Source organism: Nanorana parkeri, unplaced genomic scaffold (genome assembly GCF_000935625.1).
Source record: "Nanorana parkeri isolate BGI_ZX_2015 unplaced genomic scaffold, ASM93562v1 scaffold683, whole genome shotgun sequence".
Taxonomy (NCBI): Eukaryota; Metazoa; Chordata; class Amphibia; order Anura; family Dicroglossidae; genus Nanorana; species Nanorana parkeri.
This window is the reverse complement of record NW_017306951.1, coordinates 592,064-593,591: the sequence shown is the minus strand read 5'-3', so window position 1 is coordinate 593,591 and position 1,528 is coordinate 592,064. Positions and strand designations below refer to the sequence as shown.

At 41.4% G+C, this 1,528-nt stretch overlaps 1 protein-coding gene across 1 annotated transcript in view; it reads left to right on the top strand.

Moving 5' to 3' along the window:
- NAV1 (neuron navigator 1) overlaps positions 1–1,528 on the top strand; it is a 147,203-nt gene that overhangs the window by 119,544 nt on the left and 26,131 nt on the right. Inside the window, exon 16 of the mRNA XM_018563650.1 lies at positions 878–999. Within this exon, the coding sequence (XP_018419152.1) occupies positions 878–999 (122 nt within the window). The remainder of the gene's footprint in view (positions 1–877; positions 1,000–1,528) is intronic.

Genomic DNA, 1,528 nt, shown 5'->3' with positions numbered 1-1,528 from the left:
CGTTGGTTTTTTAATAGTGGGGGGGGGGGGGGCGAAAAAAAATTTCTGCCCCGGGCGCCCAGAACTCTGGTTACGCCACTGCTGGATACTGATTCACCTTTCCACAAAACACGTTGCAATTTTTTCTTCCACAAATGCAGAAAACTTTGTTTCCCGTTTATGATTATGTGATAATTGATGATGTTGTTATTGTTTTTAAACATGCTGGAAGGTGTCCAATTCTTATCTCTATGTCGGCTGCACAGTATCGTGTATATATACAGTCCAGTGTTTGTATGCAATACTCAAATCGAAAACATAACATGCCAAAGTTGTGCCATATATTGTCAGCCCGACCTTTTACTTCCTAAGCCTAAAGTCCGAATAAAGAAGAAAGTTACATTTTTTAGCAGAACTGGTGAGGTTTCCCTGTCTACGGTCAGTTTTAGGGTGTGAGAGATTGACAGAATCCATTGTCTATTGGACAAGACACTGTGGCTTCAGAGCATGAGCCATCAATGAAAGCAGAGAGTTAGCGTGATACCTTTTATTGGTTAACTCGTGATTTGAAACTGTAAGCTTTTCAAACCTATTTCAAAAGTTTAAAGTTAAAAAAAAAACTACTGTTTAGCACCGTTTTCTCTCGACAGAACACGGAATAGGTTATAACTCATAATTCACTAGTTCTGTGATGCTGAAAGAATTGCGGAATTCTCCTGAATCTCCAAGCGGCCGTGTCATTTAGCCTGGCACAGAATTCAGTGATGTTATCCAGCTCTATACTGTGTTAAATACATTTTCTCATGTATTTGATTTCATTTGTATTCTGGTGTTTATGCAGCTGGATCCTGCACTGATCATGAGCTGATAACCCTATATTATTATTTTGTGGTTCTAGAGCTGCGAATTAGGCGCCAGAATTCTTCTGATAGCATCTCCAGCCTAAATAGCATTTCCAGTTACTGCAGTGCCGGAAGTATCAAGGATATTGAGGCCAAAAAGAAGAAGAAAAAGAGTTGGGTAAGTTGCTTCTTGAGACAACATATAGAGAATATAAAACATGTCGAGAGAAAACAAATATTTGATGCCATCAAAACATACACTATATTGCCAAAAGTATTGGGACACCCCTCCAGATCATTGGATTCAGGTGTTCCGTGAAATTTCCTTTCTACTAAATATTCCACGGTCAACTGTTAGTGGTATTATAACAAAGTGTAAGCAACTGGTATTATAACAAAGTGTAAGCAACTGGGAACAGCAGCAACTCAGCCACGAAGTTGTAGGCCACGTAAAATGTCAGATCGGGGTCAGCGCATGCTGAAGCGCACAGTGCGCAGAAGTCGCCAACTGTCTGCAGAGTCAGTAGCTACAGATTGGCACAACAACACTGCGTAGAGAGCTTCATGGAATGGGTTTCCATGGCCGAGCAGCTGCATCCAAGCCTTACATCACAAAGTGCAATGCAAAGCGTCGAATGCAGTGGTGTAAAGCACGCCACCACTGGACTCTAGAGAAGTGGAGATGTGTTCTCTGGAGTGACGAATCA